The sequence below is a fragment of the Elephas maximus genome, chromosome 26 (assembly GCF_024166365.1).
Source record: "Elephas maximus indicus isolate mEleMax1 chromosome 26, mEleMax1 primary haplotype, whole genome shotgun sequence".
Taxonomy (NCBI): domain Eukaryota; kingdom Metazoa; phylum Chordata; class Mammalia; order Proboscidea; family Elephantidae; genus Elephas; species Elephas maximus.
The window spans coordinates 7,352,033-7,371,603 of NC_064844.1; the positions used below are offsets into that span (position 1 = coordinate 7,352,033).

Genomic DNA, 19,571 nt, shown 5'->3' on the forward strand with positions numbered 1-19,571 from the left:
GAAGTCCTGGCCGCCACCCCCTGTAACCTGTTTGGAAATAGGATCTTTGGAGACGTTTTCAGTTAGCGTGAGGTCACAAGAGTACAGTGGGCTCTAATCCAGTCTGACTGGTCTCCTTATATAAAAAGACACAGGCACACGCACAGAGGGAAGACCGCCACAGGAAGAAGGCAGCAGAGATGGAGCTAGGCTGCAGCTGTAAGCCAAGGAACATCTGAGGCCACCGGAGCTGGAAGACATATGGAAGGATCCACCTCTAAGCCTTTGGAGAGAGCATGGCCCTACCAATACCCTGAATTTGGACTTCTGGCCCACTGAACTGCGAGACTGTACATTTCTGTTGTTTTAAGGCACCCACCTTGTGGTACTTTATTTCAGCAGCCCTGGGACACGAATACACTTGTTAAAGAGAAAATACTAAGGAGAGCCTGGTTGTGGGGGCAGGTGGGCAAAAAAGGGGTCACAGGTAATGAGAGGGAGAGATGACATTCAGAGGAAAAGAGGGAGAGTTAGAGGGGTGGGGAAAAGACAATGGGGACCTCTGAACTCAGAGGGGGTGGTTGAGGTCACCTCTGGAGACTAGAGTGGCCCAGGGGCTCCTGGCGTGGCCAGCGGAGCCCTAAGATCGATGCTGAAGGCAGAGCTCCAGGAACCTGAAGGAAACAAGAGGGAGAGAAGCCATGTGTCTCCCCAGGGATTCATAGGCACATATGACCGGGGGACAGGGCCAGCCTCATGGTTTGTGGGACCGAGTACAAAAGGAAAATGAGGGGGCCCTTGTTCAGAAGCTATAAAGAATTTCAAGGCGGCGACAGCGGAGCGTTAAATCAAGCACAGGCCTTTCTGAGCACTGAATCCAGTGCCACCGCACAGGCCACAGACCAGGAAGATGTTTGAGGATTAAGTGGGGTCCTCCCCCTGGAGTGCTTGGCACAAAGGCTGCCACCGAGTGGTCCTTAGTGCTGCTCTCTGCCTTAGGCGAGTCTCGGTGCCTGCTCTCAGGCCTGCAGGGGCTGGTCCTAAGCTGACCTGCGGCTTCTCTGCAGCACCCACTGCCCGTGGCCTGCTGATGCGGTTCACAGGATCTCTCTGCCTGACAACGCCCCGCAGCACTCCCGTGGAAAGCTACTCTTTCAAAATCCCTCGTTACCTCAAAATTCTGGAGTAGGAGCCAAAATCCCACAGCCACAGGAACTCTGGAAGACCCACACAGCTCAGAAGATACAAACGCCACCAGACCCACAGACTCCCACCTCAGGGAAGGAAACCCCGGCTGCTGCTTAAACAAGGCCACTCAGAAGTGTTTACGGGAGAAGTACGACAAGACAAGACAAGACAGAAGCAGACAGCCAGCCCTCTGCTGGTCTGACGCATCCCAGGAGAGTCTGAACACCCAGCGCCAGTGTCTCCTCACTGCTCGCGTCCTGCTTCCCTCCTCCCGCAGCCCCTCCACTGCCTCAGCACAACGACCGCAGGGTGTGGCAGCCTGGACCATCAGTGTGCCCGTGAGGCAGGAGGACACAGCCCAGAGGACGATGGTGGGCAGACGGGGGAGAGATGAGGGAGATGATGGGGGAGAGGGGTGTGCAATGAAGCAACCCCAAGGACCAGGAGGACACCAGGATGTGCTCGTTTCCACCTGTGAACAAGGTGCTCTCAGCTCTGAGGGTCGGTCTACACCAGCTTTGCTCAAGCTTGGCACTACCAACCTTTGGGATCAGATAATTCTTAGTTGTGGGGCGGTGCCCTGTGCATTCTAGGGTGCTTATTTAGCAGCATCCCTGGCCTCTATCCACAAAGGCCAGTAGCACCCCCTCCCACCCAGCTGTGACAAACAAAACGTTCCCTACTAATGTCCCGTGCCCCTGAGGGACAAAGTCACCCCTGGTTGAGAACCGCCGGACTGTACGACCCTCAGTGTACTCTGAGGAAGAAAACGGTAATAAGGAAAATGAAGAGCGGGAAGACTAACGGGCTCCCCCCTCTATCCTGCCCCACTCTGGTCTGCTCTCCACTCTGGAGCAGGGAGATCTGAGTGTGCCACTCACCTCCCTAAGCCTGACCTTTGACCTCTTATCCCCGGCTCTCGGGATCAAGCTTGAACAAGCAGCTTGTCACCTATAGCCTTGACACTTGCTCTCTCCACAAGGCTCTGTGCTCCAGTCACACAATATGCTATTTATTCATTCATTCCTTCATCGGACAGCTATTACCAGGGTGTCTGCACGTGCCAGGCACTGTTCGAAGAGCTTAGGAGGCATCACTGAACAAAGACACAATGACCATAAACAAAGTAAACACGTGAGTTACATTGTGTGACAAGGTGAGAAGCAGGTCTGGGGGAACGGGACCAGGAGTGCAGGTGGGGGGGCAGAGTGGACGGCGGCAGTTTTAAACAAGGTTTTCAGGCGATGGCTTGAAGGAGAGATGGGAAGTGGCCATGCAGATTCCTTGGGACACTGATGCAGGCAGAGGGAGCAGCCCTTGAGTGCAGGGACGGGCAGGTGGGAGCGAGCCTGGCCAAGGGAGCAGGGGGCAGAGTTGGGTGGGTAATGGGCTGGGAGGCCGAAAGGACTGTAACTCTTTTTCTGAGGGAAATGAGGGGTCACTGCACAGTCTTGAGGAAGGGCATAATGTGATCTGGCTCATGGAAATTTCAAACACTCCCTCTGGCTGCTGGGCTGAGGGCAAGGACATAGCTGGGCGTCTCCTGTAGAGATCTACGAAGATCAGGAGGGTGGCTGGGAATAGGGAGGGGCAGTTGGGAGGATGAAAGTCAGCAAGGGCGCATCTTGTGCCACAAAGAGCCCAGCTCAAAGCCAAGGGAGCGCTGCTTGACCTAAGGCAGAGTATCCCTGGATCCCGAGTCTACAGGAGTGCTGCTTGACTTAATGTAGAGTATCCCTGGATCCCGAGTCTATAGGAGTGCTGCCTGACCTGAGGCAGAGTATCCCTGGATCCCGAGTCTACAGGAGTGCTGCCTGACCTGAGGCAGAGTATCCCCAGATCCCGAGTCTACGGGAGTGCTGCCTGACCTGAGGCAGAGTATCCCTGGATCCCGAGTCTACGGAAGTGCTGCCTGACCTGAGGCAGAGTATCCCTGGATCCCGAGTCTACAGGAGTGCTGCCTGACCTGAGGCAGAGTATCCCTGGATCTCCAGTCTACAGGAGTGCTGCCTGACCTGAGGCAGAGTATCCCTGGATCCCGAGTCTACAGGAGTGCTGCCTGACCTAAGGCAGAGTATCCCTGGATCCCGAGTCTACAGGAGTGCTACCTGACCTGAGGCAGAGTATCCCCGGATCCCGAGTCTACGGGAGTGCTGCCTGACCTAATGCAGAGTATCCCTGGATCCCGAGTCTACAGGAGTGCTGCTTGACCCAATGCAGAGTATCCCTGGATCCTGAGTCTACAGGAGTGCTGCCTGACCTGAGGCAAAGTATCCCCGGATCCCGAGTCTACAGGAGTGCTGCCTGACCTAATGCAGAGTATCCCTGGATCCCGAGTCTACAGGAGTGCTGCCTGACCTGAGGCAGAGTATCCCTGGATCCTGAGTCTACAGTCCATGGGACACAATAAGAACCCAGCAAGCAGCATTAGTGGTTCAAACACACAAGTACACAAACACACCCCCAAACAAGCAATGAAAAGTAACACTGTCTGGAGAATGTTTTTTAATGCTGCCTTTTCAGCCTCTAGGCACGTATCTGGCACTTAGTAGATGCTTAGTAAATATTTATTAAATGGATAAATGAGTAACAGATCTGATTCCGTGTGGATAATTACTGTATTCCTTTAGACATAAGCATTTGTAACCATTGGATCAAAGTATTTTATTACCAGAACTCATTTTGTTTGCCTTGGTTTAGGAACTATTTCTGGCCTTTCTTGCCACCACGATAAGTCATTTAAAGCTTTAGTATTTTACCCAGATTGTACACTTGTTTTAAAAACCATCAGACTCAAAATGCCCTGTTATCAAGCTTCTTCCTTAAGGTGAGAGAGTTCCATCTGTTGACGTTCAGTGTCTCTCCCAGCTTGAAATTACTGCCAAATTAGCTACAGAAAATCTTTTGGCTTTCCAAACCATTTAGCTTTCAGAATTGCAGATAAGGGATTGTGGCCCTGAACAAACTAGGTTGTTGGTTTGTATCATCACGTATAGTTAAAGCTATTGCCACAGCTCACTCAGCAGTCAGTGAAAATCTGGCAACTCATAAAAGATGTCCAAGTCACTGGTATAAATCAAACACCACAATTCCCTTGACTGAGGGCTGAGCCCTTTTGCTGTGTGAAGACCATTTTCTTTGATTAAGTCTTGGAGAGTGTTCACGGCAGGAATCCATCTTCGTGGTGGCCAGAGAGCCAAATTGTCCTGGCTCTACTGATTCTTGCTGATGTGAGCGTGACCCATCCCCAAGCTGGATTACCCTCAATCTAAAGTATGGTTAATTGTTTTACCTAGAAGTCACATGTCTTAATTAGCTCAGGCTCAATTACAAAGACATGAGAGAACTGAGTAATAGCATTTCTGTATAACAAAGCTATTATATTTTTTTTCCGAGCTTCATGTGTTCATCTAAAAACTACTCTATCTCTCGTGATGTTTAACGGTTAATAGTTATTAGAACATGCAAATTTATGCAGATCTCACAGCAATTTGCATAAAACAACTTGGAAATTGCCAGATTCATTTTGTAGACCTTCTAGAAGTCTACACGTGGGGCAAGAGAAAGCTTTACAGGTAGCGTGCTAAGTAAGTGTGATCTTTATAAATAGACTTGGATCCCCAAATGTTAGCAAGTAGCAGTTTCTTAATGTTGACTAATATTTTTAAGGAACACAGGAAATAATTGGGACCGGGCTATGATTAATTTTCTTGCTACATTTGTTTAGAAAACTGTTTGAATATGTGAAAATTGACTATATTACCATGGAAATAAATTCAGGAGTTATTGTTACACTAACACCGAAAATAGGGAAGAAAGCTTATTTATATCAAGAAATTCTTATTAGAAAAAAACATCCATGCATGTGACTTCATGTCCAAATTGAGAGCAAGGAAGTTCTAACATTGCTTTGTCTGGATCTGTGCCTTTCAAATGCACTGTGCTTCCATTTTTGAAGCAAAGAGACTGAAGAGGAAGCAGAAAGGTCAGACTTCACTGGGGGTGGGATGGGGTGGGACACAAACATCTGTCCACCCTGCCCATTTCTCCCCTTTTCCTCCACGCCTCCTTACCCCACACTCTGCAAATCCTCAAAGGATCGAGAGAATGGTATTAGCTGGTTGAAGCGGAAGCTGGACCAGAAAACTATCTGCATTTTAATTACATTTCTTCCCAGCCTCAAATCCTGTTTATTTTAATACCTACACTTGTGCTAGGTCGTCCTACCCCACTCTGGTTCAGGGCATGCCTACACTTGTGCTGGGTCGTCCTACCCCACTCTGGGTCAGGGCATGCCTACACTTGTGCTGGGTCGTCCTACCCCACTCTGGGTCAGGGCATGCCTACACTTGTGCTGGGTCGTCCTACCCCACTCTGGGTCAGGGCATGCCTACACTTGTGCTGGGTCGTCCTACCCCACTCTGGGTCAGGGCATGCCTACACTTGTGCTGGGTCGCCCTACCCCACTCTGGTTCAGGGCATGCGTACACTTGTGCTGGGTCGTCCTACCCCACTCTGGTTCAGGGCATGCCTACACTTGTGCTGGGTCGTCCTACCCCACTCTGGTTCAGGGCATGCCTACACTTGTGCTGGGTCGCCCTACCCCACTCTGGGTCAGGGCATGCCTACACTTGTGCTGGGTCGCCCTACCCCACTCTGGGTCAGGGCATGCCTACACTTGTGCTGGGTCGTCCTACCCCACTCTGGTTCAGGGCATGCCTACACTTGTGCTGGGTCGTCCTACCCCACTCTGGTTCAGGGCATGCCTACACTTGTGCTGGGTCGTCCTACCCCACTCTGGTTCAGGGCATGCCTACACTTGTGCTGGGTCGTCCTACCCCACTCTGGGTCAGGGCATGCCTACACTTGTGCTAGGTCATCCTACCCCACTCTGGTTCAGGGCATGCCTACACTTGTGCTAGGTCGTCCTACCCCACTCTGGTTCAGGGCATGCCTACACTTGTGCTAGGTCGTCCTACCCCACTCTGGTTCAGGGCATGCCTACACTTGTGCTAGGTCGTCCTACCCCACTCTGGTTCAGGGCATGCCTACACTTGTGCTGGGTCGCCCTACCCCACTCTGGTTCAGGGCATGCCTACACTTGTGCTGGGTCGCCCTACCCCACTCTGGGTCAGGGCATGCCTACACTTGTGCTGGGTCGTCCTACCCCACTCTGGTTCAGGGCATGCCTACACTTGTGCTAGGTCGTCCTACCCCACTCTGGGTCAGGGCATGCCTACACTTGTGCTGGGTCGTCCTACCCCACTCTGGTTCAGGGCATGCCTACACTTGTGCTAGGTCGTCCTACCCCACTCTGGGTCAGGGCATGCCTACACTTGTGCTAGGTCGTCCTACCCCACTCTGGTTCAGGGCATGCCTACACTTGTGCTAGGTCGTCCTACCCCACTCTGGTTCAGGGCATGCCTACACTTGTGCTAGGTCGTCCTACCCCACTCTGGGTCAGGGCATGCCTACACTTGTGCTAGGTCGTCCTACCCCACTCTGGTTCAGGGCATGCCTACACTTGTGCTAGGTCGTCCTACCCCACTCTGGTTCAGGGCATGCCTACACTTGTGCTAGGTCGTCCTACCCCACTCTGGTTCAGGGCATGCCTACACTTGTGCTAGGTCGTCCTACCCCACTCTGGTTCAGGGCATGCCTACACTTGTGCTAGGTCGTCCTACCCCACTCTGGGTCAGGGCATGCCTACACTTGTGCTAGGTCGTCCTACCCCACTCTGGTTCAGGGCATGCCTACACTTGTGCTAGGTCGTCCTACCCCACTCTGGTTCAGGGCATGCCTACACTTGTGCTAGGTCGTCCTACTCCACTCTGGTTCAGGGCATGCCTACACTTGTGCTCGGTCGTCCCACCCCACTCTGGGTCAGGGCATGCCTACACTTGTGCTGGGTCGCCCTACCCCACTCTGGTTCAGGGCATGCCTACACTTGTGCTAGGTCGTCCCACCCCACTCTGGGTCAGGGCATGCCTACACTTGTGCTGGGTCGCCCTACCCCACTCTGGGTCAGGGCATGCCTACACTTGTGCTGGGTCGCCCTACCCCACTCTGGTTCAGGGCATGCGTACACTTGTGCTGGGTCGTCCTACCCCACTCTGGTTCAGGGCATGCCTACACTTGTGCTGGGTCGTCCTACCCCACTCTGGTTCAGGGCATGCCTACACTTGTGCTGGGTCGCCCTACCCCACTCTGGGTCAGGGCATGCCTACACTTGTGCTGGGTCGCCCTACCCCACTCTGGGTCAGGGCATGCCTACACTTGTGCTGGGTCGTCCTACCCCACTCTGGGTCAGGGCATGCCTACACTTGTGCTGGGTCGCCCTACCCCACTCTGGGTCAGGGCATGCCTACACTTGTGCTGGGTCGTCCTACCCCACTCTGGTTCAGGGCATGCCTACACTTGTGCTGGGTCGTCCTACCCCACTCTGGTTCAGGGCATGCCTACACTTGTGCTGGGTCGTCCTACCCCACTCTGGTTCAGGGCATGCCTACACTTGTGCTGGGTCGTCCTACCCCACTCTGGGTCAGGGCATGCCTACACTTGTGCTAGGTCATCCTACCCCACTCTGGTTCAGGGCATGCCTACACTTGTGCTAGGTCGTCCTACCCCACTCTGGTTCAGGGCATGCCTACACTTGTGCTAGGTCGTCCTACCCCACTCTGGTTCAGGGCATGCCTACACTTGTGCTAGGTCGTCCTACCCCACTCTGGTTCAGGGCATGCCTACACTTGTGCTGGGTCGCCCTACCCCACTCTGGTTCAGGGCATGCCTACACTTGTGCTGGGTCGCCCTACCCCACTCTGGGTCAGGGCATGCCTACACTTGTGCTGGGTCGTCCTACCCCACTCTGGTTCAGGGCATGCCTACACTTGTGCTAGGTCGTCCTACCCCACTCTGGGTCAGGGCATGCCTACACTTGTGCTGGGTCGTCCTACCCCACTCTGGTTCAGGGCATGCCTACACTTGTGCTAGGTCGTCCTACCCCACTCTGGGTCAGGGCATGCCTACACTTGTGCTAGGTCGTCCTACCCCACTCTGGTTCAGGGCATGCCTACACTTGTGCTAGGTCGTCCTACCCCACTCTGGTTCAGGGCATGCCTACACTTGTGCTAGGTCGTCCTACCCCACTCTGGGTCAGGGCATGCCTACACTTGTGCTAGGTCGTCCTACCCCACTCTGGTTCAGGGCATGCCTACACTTGTGCTAGGTCGTCCTACCCCACTCTGGTTCAGGGCATGCCTACACTTGTGCTAGGTCGTCCTACCCCACTCTGGTTCAGGGCATGCCTACACTTGTGCTAGGTCGTCCTACCCCACTCTGGTTCAGGGCATGCCTACACTTGTGCTAGGTCGTCCTACCCCACTCTGGGTCAGGGCATGCCTACACTTGTGCTAGGTCGTCCTACCCCACTCTGGTTCAGGGCATGCCTACACTTGTGCTAGGTCGTCCTACCCCACTCTGGGTCAGGGCATGCCTACACTTGTGCTAGGTCGTCCTACCCCACTCTGGGTCAGGGCATGCCTACACTTGTGCTAGGTCGCCCTACCCCACTCTGGTTCAGGGCATGCCTACACTTGTGCTAGGTCGCCCTACCCCACTCTGGGTCAGGGCATGCCTACACTTGTGCTGGGTCACCCTACCCCACTCTGGGTCAGGGCATGCCTACACTTGTGCTAGGTCGTCCTACCCCACTCTGGTTCAGGGCATGCCTACACTTGTGCTAGGTCGTCCTACCCCACTCTGGTTCAGGGCATGCCTACACTTGTGCTAGGTCGTCCTACCCCACTCTGGTTCAGGGCATGCCTACACTTGTGCTAGGTCGTCCTACTCCACTCTGGTTCAGGGCATGCCTACACTTGTGCTAGGTCGTCCCACCCCACTCTGGGTCAGGGCATGCCTACACTTGTGCTGGGTCGCCCTACCCCACTCTGGTTCAGGGCATGCCTACACTTGTGCTGGGTCGCCCTACCCCACTCTGGGTCAGGGCATGCCTACACTTGTGCTGGGTCGCCCTACCCCACTCTGGTTCAGGGCATGCCTACACTTGTGCTGGGTCGCCCTACCCCACTCTGGGTCAGGGCATGCCTACACTTGTGCTAGGTCGCCCTACCCCACTCTGGTTCAGGGCATGCCTACACTTGTGCTAGGTCGTCCTACCCCACTCTGGTTCAGGGCATGCCTACACTTGTGGTAGGTCGCCCTACCCCACTCTGGTTCAGGGCATGCCTACACTTGTGGTAGGTCGCCCTACCCCACTCTGGTTCAGGGCATGCCTACACTTGTGCTGGGTCGTCCTACCCCACTCTGGTTCAGGGCATGCCTACACTTGTGGTAGGTCGCCCTACCCCACTCTGGTTCAGGGCATGTCTACACTTGTGCTGGGTCGCCCTTCCCCACTCTGGGTCAGGGCATGCCTACACTTGTGCTGGGTCGCCCTACCCCACTCTGGTTCCGGGCATGCCTACACTTGTGCTGGGTCGCCCTACCCCACTCTGGTTCAGGGCATGCCTACACTTGTGCTGGGTCGCCCTACCCCACTCTGGGTCAGGGCATGCCTACACTTGTGCTAGGTCGCCCTACCCCACTCTGGTTCAGGGCATGCCTACACTTGTGCTAGGTCGTCCTACCCCACTCTGGTTCAGGGCATGCCTACACTTGTGCTAGGTCGCCCTACCCCACTCTGGTTCAGGGCATGCCTACACTTGTGCTGGGTCGTCCTACCCCACTCTGGTTCAGGGCATGCCTACACTTGTGCTGGGTCGTCCTACCCCACTCTGGGTCAGGGCATGCCTACACTTGTGCTGGGTCGCCCTACCCCACTCTGGGTCAGGGCATGCCTACACTTGTGCTGGGTCGCCCTACCCCACTCTGGTTCAGCGCATGCCTACACTTGTGCTAGGTCGTCCTACCCCACTCTGGTTCAGGGCATGCCTACACTTGTGCTAGGTCGTCCTACCCCACTCTGGTTCAGGGCATGCCTACACTTGTGCTGGGTCGCCCTACCCCACTCTGGTTCAGGGCATGCCTACACTTGTGCTGGGTCGCCCTACCCCACTCTGGTTCAGGGCATGCCTACACTTGTGCTGGGTCGTCCTACCCCACTCTGGTTCAGGGCATGCCTACACTTGTGCTGGGTTGCCCTACCCCGCTCTGGTTCAGGGCATGCCTACACTTGTGCTGGGTCGTCCTACCCCACTCTGCTTCAGGGCATGCCTACACTTGTGCTGGGTTGCCCTACCCCACTCTGGTTCAGGGCATGCCTACACTTGTGCTGGGTCGCCCTACCCCACTCTGGGTCAGGCCCACACTCGCCCAGGAGGTCCCACCCCGTCACGGGTGGCCTCAGCGAACCCCGCAGAGGGAGCCTAGTTCTGAGAATGGTTCATCCTCCCGGGTTGTGCAAACGGGCTCATGAACCCAGCAGCCTCCTTCCCTAGCTCCGCGTGACGATGGCGCCAAGGCCTGAAGAGGGCAAAGAGCATCTTCTCCAGCACAATCCTGCCAGCACAGGCTCCTGAACTCCCTGGGTTGGGGGTGAGGTGTGGTGGAATTTGAGGTTGTTATCAACAGTCCAACCAGAAGCCTTTTGTTCTTTTGACTCCAGACATTCACCCTGTTTTTCCCTTGAGGGCTGGAATGGACGTCAGTATCTCCTGAGAAGTCTGATGGTGCATAATGGACTTCTGAGACAGTGCTGCCGAAAGCGCAGCTGTCACACACCCACGGGCGGGGATGGGGCGGATTTAGGTGGGTGCTTTATGGACAAACATTTTCAGTTCAATAGCTCAAAATTCATTTTAATGAGCATTGAAGAAATTAAACAGCATATTAAACCCACGATCACACAAATATTACTTAGGATGAGATGAAGTAAAAAAAAAAAAAGAGAGAGAGAGAGAGATCAATTGACTATGTTAATATCAATTTAAAGTAAAATATTAAGTAACAGACTCTTGGTGGTGAGCAGTGATTGCAGAAGTTAAGAAGGTCTCCAGAGAGTAGAAGTGGAACTTGAGCTGGAATTCCTTCCTGAGCCCTGCCCCTTCTCATGGCTCCCTGGGGCTGGCGATGGAGCAGGATCCATAGCACCCTTTCAAAGCACAGTCTGTTATTCCCCTGAATTACAGGCTACTGTCACCCTAGTCATCCAGCTCACATGCATGCCCATTCCTCCCCTGGTAAACCTCAAGCCCAGGAGCCACAGGCCCATGTCCTGACAGACCTGCTTCAGGTTCAGCCTGTCTGCTGTACACCACCCCTATCTGCTCTGATCTTGGCAAGGGGGGAGGGAGGATGGGAATCTGTTGAAACTGATATAGATGGAGGGGGTCCCTGACCGTCCTTCTTTGACTCTGGGGACAGGAGTTTGTCATGGGCTTAGCTGTGTGCAATCCATACACACCCTGCCCATTACATGGATGCTCACTCAGGTCCAGCACCTTAGCCCTCCTTGGAGAGCTGGCTTCAGAGGCTCAGTACCAGACAGAAAAGAAGAGCCCGGTCAATGTGGCTTTGGCTCTGCTCCCCACACTTTTAAATTTATACTGTAATCATGTCATACAATTTTTGGATGAGCTGGATGAAGTGACTGCCAAAAGGGAGCCATCATTTCTGGCTGATGTATCCCAACATTAGCCAGTTTATGGTTGGTAATGCCATCTGGCAAGTTAACTCATCAGTTATCTAAACATGTTTTGCTCCTGATTTACCTTGATGGGTACCAAGAAGTTCCATGATTCAAGGCCAAACTCTTACAGCTGCTTTACATTGCTCTTAGGGGTTCTTGGTTGTTTCTAACCAAAAGGTCGGCAGTTTGAATCCACCAGGCACTCCTTGGAAACCCTATGGGGCAGTTCTACTGTGTTCCATAGGGTCACTATGAGTCGGGATCCACTCGACGGCAATGAGTTGAGTTGGGTTTGGTTTGGTTCAGTGAAGAGATAATTATTAGAATATGCAGGTTTATGCAGATGTCACAGCAATTTGCATAAAACAACTTGGAAATTGCCAGATGCATTTTGTAGACCTTCTAGAAGTCTACAGGCGGAGCAATAGAAGGCTTTACAAGTAGCATGCTAAGTAAGTGATCTTTATAAATAGACTTGGATTCCAAATACTAGCAGGTAGCAGTTTCTTAGTTTTAACTAACATTTTCCTATCCATTTATTTTTAATATCCTTTTTACCTTTTGTTCAACATATTTATGCAAACTCTCTTAATTTCCTTATGGAATAAAGTGGAATACAAACAAAGAAACAAATACAAATACAGAACTTTACATTATATTTAACAAATCAGAGTTATGGGTAAGTATTAATATATGCACATTACCTTTATATCCTTGTTCTGTCTCCCTGAGATCAATTTTGGTTATTGGTTTGAAATCAGTGTCCCATAATCGTATACACCCATCTCGTCCACCAGTGGCAAAACCTTCTTCACAGGCATACAGGCTAAAGATTCCAGCCTGTTGGTTACAAATAGGTAATACCCGATGCTGTAGTCATGGTAAGTAGTCATTATAATTGAATCTTGATGATTAAAAAACAAAACAAAGCAAAACAAAACAAAAAAAAAACCTTTGTTTTCTATTGAAATCCTGACAATAAGCCAACTACCTACTCACAATACCCTTCATCTCAGCTAAATTAAGAGATACTCATAATAACCGCCAAGGCAAACTAGTTCAAGTGCTCCTTTACAGTGACTAAATTGATGGCAGGTTGTACAAAAGAAAAATCATTCAGGAATACGTTGGTTAAAGCAAACGGGAAAACATAAATTGCTGTGTGTGACAGCTGACCCTTGTAAGGAGAATTAAGGCAACAATGCGGATGGTTCATATAAATGGCCGCCCAAAATAATCTAGTAAAGACAAGTGGGCTGGGGGCACAAACACTTCCACAGGTACAAAGGTGCCTGAATGGGCTCAAGAGGGCATCACCTGAACCGAACTGTACACTGCATTTGTGCTGGCTTGTTCTACATCATTTAAAGATGCCTCTTCAGATCTGAAGCGGTTTCATACCTTCAAGATGCTCTTCCACAGGAAAATATTTTATTTGGTCTGCTCAAAGTGCCATAAGGGTAGAATGTTGACGTAAGATCCAGCATAAAGAGAAATTAGGCTACTAAGCAAGCTGCTTTCCTGAATGAGGACAAGTACTGACCTCTTGCTTTAAGAGCCAACTCATGATTACTGAAGCCAAGAAAACTAGTCCTCAACACAGATGACAAAGAAAATCGGAAATTTCATAGCTCTTTTACTGTCACCTAAACCTTTAAACCTTTCTTCAAATTAAGAGTAACAGGAAATCAACTTGGAGGCAATAAAAGTCTGTTACATTTTCAACATTTTTCAAATTCCCATTTACCACACTAGGCATAAAACATCTCCTCATCTCCCCATCCCTCTTTGGACATTTCCATTCTACCATCTACAGATATAACAATGCAACTATTTTCATATATGTCAAAAGTGCAGAGTGGCAAAAAGTTTGCCCTTGTTCTTACAGAGCAGAAAGTCCATAATTTCTGTTCATATTTTAAGAGCTTGTGACACTTTGATGGGGTGGTGGCACCCTGTGCCAGAACATTCAGAGTGAGGAAGATCTACCTCGCCCACTAATGTACAAATAACAGTTGTCTACACTCTTGGTACCCAAAGTGTGGTCCACAGACCAGCAGCAGCCACATCGTGACCTACTAAGCCATGATGTCAGGCCGGCTAAGACCTATTTAGAATCTGCATTTTAACGAGATTCCCCAGGAGACACACTTTAAGCTTGAGAATCACTGATCTATGAGACGAAACAATAGTTCTAGTCTTCTATCAAGCTACTGTTGATGAGTAACAACCTTAATGAGCTAATCAATAATTGTGGTAAAGACTAATTTAGTTACTATGCTTTTGAAATATGTTTTTCTTTCAGGTGAACAATAATAATTTGGGAAACCTTCGTGTTTATGTTGTATTCAGTGGAGTCCTTTGATCCTAAAGCAGTGGGTAAAAGAATACAGGAATTTGTGATCTTAGCTTACATCTCCCTCAGCTTAACCCCAAATCTCCCTATCACAGTACTCACGCTGTGTGCGCCTTGGATGGTGCGGACTAAATTGAGCCCTTTCCAGACATAGATATCGCCATTTAAAGCACCAGAGTAGGTGATGTCTTCTTTGGCACATGCAAGGCAAAGGATGGTCTGGAGATCCCCCGTTTTGCCAAATATTCCTCTTTTTGCAGTCAGGGCATTTCCACATAGTGTCCAAAACTACAAAATAAATGATAAAATAAATATACCCCAAAATAGAGTATTGTGATGCATTGCATTATTGGTATAATTTGCTTATGTTGTAGTTCATTGCACATATTGTAGATTCCTGTAAATGAACTGGAGCCCCGGTGGTGCAGTGGTTAAGAGCTTAGCTGCTAACCAAAAGGTCAGCAGCTCAAATCCACCAGCTGCTCTTTGGAAACCCCATGTTGGCAGTTCTACTCCTTAGGGTCATTATGAGTCCGAATAGACTTGACAGTACCAGGTAGGTTTTTTTGTTGTTGTTTATATATGAACTACCCAAAAACTAGGCACAAACAATTTAACTTACTTCATTATGACAGCTGACTATTTTAGTCAACTACTAGCAGCATGATAAAAACCTATAACAGTATTTTTTAAATGTTCAAAGTTTCAAATTTTTAAAACTTAGCTAATGGTTTAATGGTGTTTTAAGTGACTATGTCAGTGTTCTCAGAATTGGAATAAAGCGAATGAATCATCTTATTTTTTGTTTGATTAATTTTTGTCAAAGAATAAAACTAGTATACGTTTATGGCAGAGAAGTTCAGAAATGCAGAAAACTATAAGGGAAAATGGGAATCACGCACAACTTACGATTATATATGTTTGGAATTATTTGGAAATAATTTATTTCTAACTAAGAGCTTTAAATCTTCACTGTAGAAATGTTACTCAGAAATATGTTTCTAAATATGAGTCATTGTTCCTTATAACCAAATAATTTCTTAGGTTTTTTCCATTTTTGATGCAGAGTTTATTATGTGGAAGACGATAGCATAAAGCCGTGCACTACTTCACAGGAGACAGCAAGGAGACTCCATGTTGTATAGAACTAATATTTTCTTTCGATATACTTGGACTTGCTGTCATTTATGTGGCCTGTCACTGTATAGAAGGGCTCTTCACATACGTTAAGTTATTTGATCCTCATTCTATCCTTGAGAACAGGTGAAGGCAGGTATTATTATCATTACCCCCATTCAGAAGTGAAGGAAAGGGAGTGTAAGGGTCTTGTCCAAGGTAAGATTCCACGGGAGGTATACACGAGAAAATACTGAAATCTTGGTTTTTGCCCTGAGAACTTCAAATCTGATGGGGAACATACATACAAAACAACATTGTATGAGAACAATTTTAAGAACATAAAAGACCGATTTTATGCCAGCTCATTCAGACTATTCACAAGGGGCAAGGGAATTCGAAGACAACCATGTTGAATGGGTTGGGATGAACACGTACAGGATTTGGACGAGGGGTGAGAAGAAGCTGCGTCTGAGCTCAAGAGCGTAGGACTGGCCAGGTCACAGGGCTGTGTGGGAGAAATCAACCGCAACCTAGTATTTTGTGCCTGTGAGGGAGGAAAAGCGGGGCCCCTCTCAGGAGGGGCTCACAGCTCTGGGGCGAGGGGTGTTGCACCTCCAAGAATGGCCAGGAGGAAGGCAGCTGTGGAGGTGGCAGGGGCCTGTCCTTAGCGAGGATGAGAGGCTGAGATGTAACTGGCCCTCCTCTCATAAAGGAGGCAAGTGTCAACTTTGGTGATTTTGGGGGGGGGGGTATTATTATTTTTATAAAAGGCATTAAAGGATACATCAAAAGAATAAAAAAGATCCAGGGAAACATAGGTATAAGCTCTGGAAAACATTTAATATTTAAAGTTTGACTCTGCTGGTCTCACCCCACCTGAAGCAAGGGAGAATCAAGAAAACCAAAGATACAAGGGAAAGATTAGTCCAAAGGACTAATGGTTCACACCTACCACGGCCTCCATCAGACTGAGTCCAGCACAACTGGGTGGTGCCCAGCTACCACCACTGACTGCTCTGACGGGGGTCACGATAGAGGGTCCCAGATAGAGCTGGAGCACTACGTAGAGCAAAATTCTAACTCACAAAAAGACAAGACTTACTGGCCTGACAGAGACTGGAGAAATAAGAGTATGGCCCCCGGACACCCTTCTAGCTCAGTAATGAAGTCATTCCTGAGGTTCACCCTTCAGCCAAAGGTTAGACAGACTCATAAAACAAAATGAGACTAAAGGGGCACACCAGCCCAGGGGCAAGGACTAGAAGGCAAGAGGGGACAGGAAAGCCAGTGATAGGGAGCCCAAGGTCAAGAAGGGGAGAGTGTTGACATGTCTGGGGTTGGTAATCAATGTCACAAAACAATATGTGTACTAGTTGTTTCATGAGAACCTAGCTTGTTCTATAAACCTTCATCTAACGTACAATAAAAACAAATAAAATTTAACTCCGAACCTGAAGAAACTATAAGATATAACAGCAAGTTCTTTGGCATGGTTGCGCAGACATGCCAAAAGAACTTTCTGTTCATGGTGATATTTAAGGCAGGCGTTTTCCTTTCTCACTGTGTCTCCCTATGCATGAAGATTAAAAAGAGAGTAATTCGTTCTTTAAGGAGCCCTGGTGGTACAATGGCTAAGTGCTTGGCTGCTAACCAAAAGGTTGGCAATTCAAATCCCCCAGCAGCTCCATGGGAGAAAAGACCTGGCGATCAGTTCCTGTAAAGGTTAACCCCATTGCCATCGCATCCATTCCAACTCATAGTGGTCCTACAGGATAGAGCAGAACTGCCCTGTAGTGTTTCCAAGGAGCACCTGGTGGATTTGAACTGCTGCTGTTTTGGTTAGCAGCAGTAGTGCTTAACCACTATGCCACCAGGGTTTCTGTAAAGATTACAGCCTAGGAAACCCTTTGGGGCAGTATACTCTGTCATGTGGGGTCAACATGAGTTAGAATCGACTGGAGGGCAACGGCTTTGGTAGTTCTTCCTTTAACTTGGTATGTGCCCCTCCCACCTGAGTTATTTAAATATTTCTAGATGACGAACCACCACAAAAAATAGAGATGATGATCCTCAGACCTGAATAACACAAACGTTTTCTGACAAAACCACGCAGTCGTATGCTTAATGCCCACATGAAGCATGCCAAATAAGCAAACAGTTCTCTCAAAATGTCCTCGTGGACGGGCTGCCAGGATAGCTAAAAGATATTCTGCAGAAAATGGCGAACCCCTGAAACAGTATCTCTTTTTGAAAATAGCTTCCTGTTAGGAAAACAGTGGCGGTTTAGGGTAGCAAAACCAAGAAACCAAACCTGTTGCCACCGAGTCAATTCCGACTCGTAGCGACCCTACGGGACAGAGTAGAACTGCCCCATAGGGTTTCCTGTTGGTTAGCAGTGGAGCTCTTAGCCATTGCGCCACCAGGGCTCTTCAGGGGGGCAAAGCATCATTAAATCCACATCAGAAGTAACACTGTTTATCTTCTCCAGTCTCCAGTCACAGATTGAAATACACATTTTCTCAGAACTGGCAGGTACCTTGGAGTTCCTCTGGCCCGGGATAATCCCCAAGGTCCTTTCTGTGTATAGCTAGAGACTAGAGGAGGCTCAGCAGTATCCGCAAGCTGGCAGCTCATGCACCGCAAACCTGCTACAGTTTTTCCAGCTTTCATTTCAGATCATTGTAATTCATCTGTTCGCCAAACACCAGGGATTTTTGCGAAACCAGAAAGGATTTCAATCTAAATACAAACGCTTTGGAGCCCTGGTGGCGCAGTGGTTAAGAGCTTGGCTGCTAACCAAAAGGTTGGCAGTTCGAATCCATCAGCTGCTCCTTGAGAACCCCAAGCGGCAGTTGTACTCTGTCCTATAGGGTTGACATGAGTCAGAATCCACTCAACGGCAACAAGGGAAGGGATAAACATTTTACACAACGATATTTTCTTGGATTAGGTCAAAGATTTTGCATTCAACTTGTGACTGGAATCATTCATTTGATACTAGGGTCGGTTTCGAAAAAAAGGTGAAGTAGTACAGGAATTGCATATAGAAAATATAGATAGTGAAAGTAATCTGTTGAAGCCTGCTGGAATTTGCTGTGGATTCTTTTCCAAACAAAATTAATAAAGGATGGCTGGACATACATTTGGAGATTCTTCCATTTGAGGCAAAAATGCTTATTTTTGCTTAGGAAAAAAAAAATGCCTAATTAACAAATTTAACAGGATAAATAGCTCTTAGTGTTTTCAAATGAAGTTCCGTGATTTTATGTGTTTCTGCTTTTAGAACTGATTAAAAATGTGAGTTAACCAAAGATGAAAAAAATAAGGGAAATTTGGAGAGTCGTCTCAATTAAGCAGCTTATCTATTAAAAATATCTATTAGAACCCAATAAATGTGTTATTTTGGGGGAAAAAGTTAGGCAGAGACAAATCATTAAAGGGAGGATTTCTAAGTGGAAAGAGCTCTACACTGTAAGCCACTGTTTTCGTGATCTTAGGAATGGGAAAAGAATCAACACTGATGGTGCCCCTATGAGGAGTCCCCGAGTGGTGCAAATCGTTAAGCACTTGACTACCAGTTGAAAGGTTGGTGGTTGAAATCCACCCAGAGGCACCTCAGAAAGATGGCAGCCTTGGAAACCCTACGGAGCAGTTCTACTCCAAAACACACGGGGTTGCCATGAGTTAGGGTTGACTCTCCTGTAACTACCAACAGCAATGACATGCCCCTTCTAGTTCCCTACTCTGTTTAATGTCACTCTTTTAATAAATTCAGGAGGTAGTGATGCCCATATGTTTTCTGGGAGAGGAAGAAATTCATCCACAGGGAGATTAGGTAACTTGCCCAGAGTTAGGAAGAGGGTGACAGAACCAAGTTTTGAAGTCCAATAACACCTCCAGGCCTTGGCCTCCTCACTGTAGAATGAAGTCGCCCAGGTCAGGGCCCCCGACTTCCAGAGAGCTGCCACAGCCTAACAGAAATCAGGCCTCCACTCATCATGAGCTCACACGTTTCATTGCTTCTGGCTAAAAGAAAAACTCAAGGAGGCCACCATATCACAGAGGCTGATCAGAAACCTATGTTGGCAGATTAAATATAAATTGCTAACAGAATTATTATTTAATGGATATAACTTATTTGGTGGCTAAAATCTTTTCAAATATTGGTTCCCTTGGAAAGAAAGTTATAGAGATCCTTTGGTGGTGAAAATGTCGGTCATTTTGGAACATACCATGGCCAGAACCATTCCAGCTCCTATCCCACGATTCCATGGTGACCAACGC

General features: G+C 49.0%; 1 protein-coding gene across 5 annotated transcripts in view; it reads right to left on the reverse strand.

The window, feature by feature from the left end:
- EML6 (EMAP like 6) overlaps positions 1-19,571 on the reverse strand; it is a 264,701-nt gene that overhangs the window by 127,583 nt on the left and 117,547 nt on the right. For all 5 annotated transcript variants that reach the window (XM_049870655.1, XM_049870656.1, XM_049870657.1 and 2 more), the window contains exons 6-7: positions 14,271-14,456; positions 12,517-12,652 (exon numbers count right to left, since the gene is read on the reverse strand). In XM_049870655.1, the coding sequence (XP_049726612.1) occupies positions 12,517-12,652; positions 14,271-14,456 (322 nt within the window). The remainder of the gene's footprint in view (positions 1-12,516; positions 12,653-14,270; positions 14,457-19,571) is intronic.